Source organism: Myotis davidii, unplaced genomic scaffold (genome assembly GCF_000327345.1).
Source record: "Myotis davidii unplaced genomic scaffold, ASM32734v1 scaffold243, whole genome shotgun sequence".
Classification (NCBI taxonomy): Eukaryota; Metazoa; Chordata; class Mammalia; order Chiroptera; family Vespertilionidae; genus Myotis; species Myotis davidii.
This window is the reverse complement of record NW_006295183.1, coordinates 1,846,429-1,847,982: the sequence shown is the minus strand read 5'-3', so window position 1 is coordinate 1,847,982 and position 1,554 is coordinate 1,846,429. Positions and strand designations below refer to the sequence as shown.

The 1,554-nt window shown below is 65.1% G+C and overlaps 1 protein-coding gene across 1 annotated transcript in view; it reads left to right on the top strand.

Moving 5' to 3' along the window:
- The window catches only part of CDH5 (cadherin 5), a 22,486-nt gene extending 20,938 nt beyond the window's left edge, over window positions 1-1,548 (top strand). The window contains 2 exon segments of the mRNA XM_006769824.2: window positions 301-458; window positions 461-1,548. Coding sequence (XP_006769887.2) covers window positions 301-458; window positions 461-721 — 419 coding nt within the window. The 3' untranslated portion in view covers window positions 722-1,548.
- The last annotated feature ends 6 nt before the right edge of the window (window positions 1,549-1,554 follow it).

The following is a 1,554-nucleotide window of genomic DNA, read 5'->3' as shown; positions in this document are numbered from 1 at the left end:
TGTTTGCCACAGTGGTGTGAGGAGGAAACGAGGATGCGGGCAGATGAGGCTGACACTGGAGGAGAGAATGAACGTGAGGGAAGCCCAATGGGTACCTCTCCCTTCCCACCCCCCACCAGGGGCGCTGACGACCAGTCAGGACCACATGGGGGCAGGGTGGGGCCGAGACCCACCAGGTGTCTGGACCCACGCACACCTGTGTGGGGCCAGGGTATCCCTGAGTTGCAGGAATTCCCCGGGAAGAGAGGGGGCGCGGGTGAGGGCCGGGCCAGCCCTAACCCACGGCTCTCTCGCCGGCAGTGATCATGGTGCTCCTCTTCCTGCGGCGGCGGCTCCGGAAGCAGGACCGGGCCCACGGCAAGAGCGTCCCCGAGATCCACGAGCAGCTGGTGTCCTACGACGAGGAGGGCGGCGGCGAGATGGACACCACGAGCAGCCGCGGCACCTGCCGCCGCCCAAGCCCGGGGAGCTGGGGGACATGGCCGCGGTGATCGAGGTGAAGAAGGACGAGGCGGACCAGGACAGCAGCGGCCTGCCCTACGACACGCTGCACCTGTTCGACTACGAGGGCTCTGAGTCCATCGCCGAGTCCCTCAGCTCCCTGGGCACCGGCTCGTCCGACTCCGACATCGACTACGACTTCCTCAACGACTGGGGGCCCAGGTTCAAGATGCTGGCCGAGCTGTACAGCACAGACTCCCCAGAGGAGCTGCTGTATTAGGGGCGGGTGCCCCTGGGCCTGGGGACCCAAACCATTGCGGCCCCAGCCAGCTGGACACCAGGCCTGACCTGGGATGACAGCACGGACCCCCCAGGCCCAGCAGCCCTTCCTTGTGGGTCCCAGAGACCTCTCCACCCTGGGTAGCAAACTCCAGGTCCCTGAAATGTCCAGGAACCTGTTCCCGTGGTGGCTACGCCCGAAATGCTGGAAAATCCAAGCTAGCGGTGCCTGGGCTCGGACAGCCACATAACCCGGTCACCAGGACCACACGTCCAATGCAGAGCCGTTTTCCCTAGCTCCTCAAAGAGCTGATGCCCAGCTACCAGGGACAGGTGTTCCCCAAAGGTCCCTAAACCCCCCAGCGAGGCTGGGGAGGCCCTCGCACCTGTCTCCCTGGAGGCAAAGGGCAGGACAGGATGACCTGTGGGTGACCCTGCCCGCAGCCCAGTCCCAAGGGAGCCCAGGGCCATCCATGCCACCTGCCCGGCTTCAACTTCCTCACATCCTCCCCGCCCCCTCCCACTCCGAGGCCCCTGAAGAGAGAGGAAGGGGCCGTGGCAGCTATCCACTGGGGTCCTCAGGGGCCCTCATCCGCCTGCCACACCAGTTTCTGTCCTGCACTGAGCGCTGAGCCGCAGCCTGCGTCAGGGAAGTGGCTGGCTGAACTGTGAAGCAACTGTGAATGCATCCTGGAGGGACACGGACGATCACGTGTGACAGACCAGGGGGTGAGGGCCACCTTCCAGAGGGGGCCTGGAGGGGCGTGACCCCAATTGGAGACGCACTGACACGCCTCTAGTTTTGCCTGGGAAGTGGGGACAGATGTGCCCAGA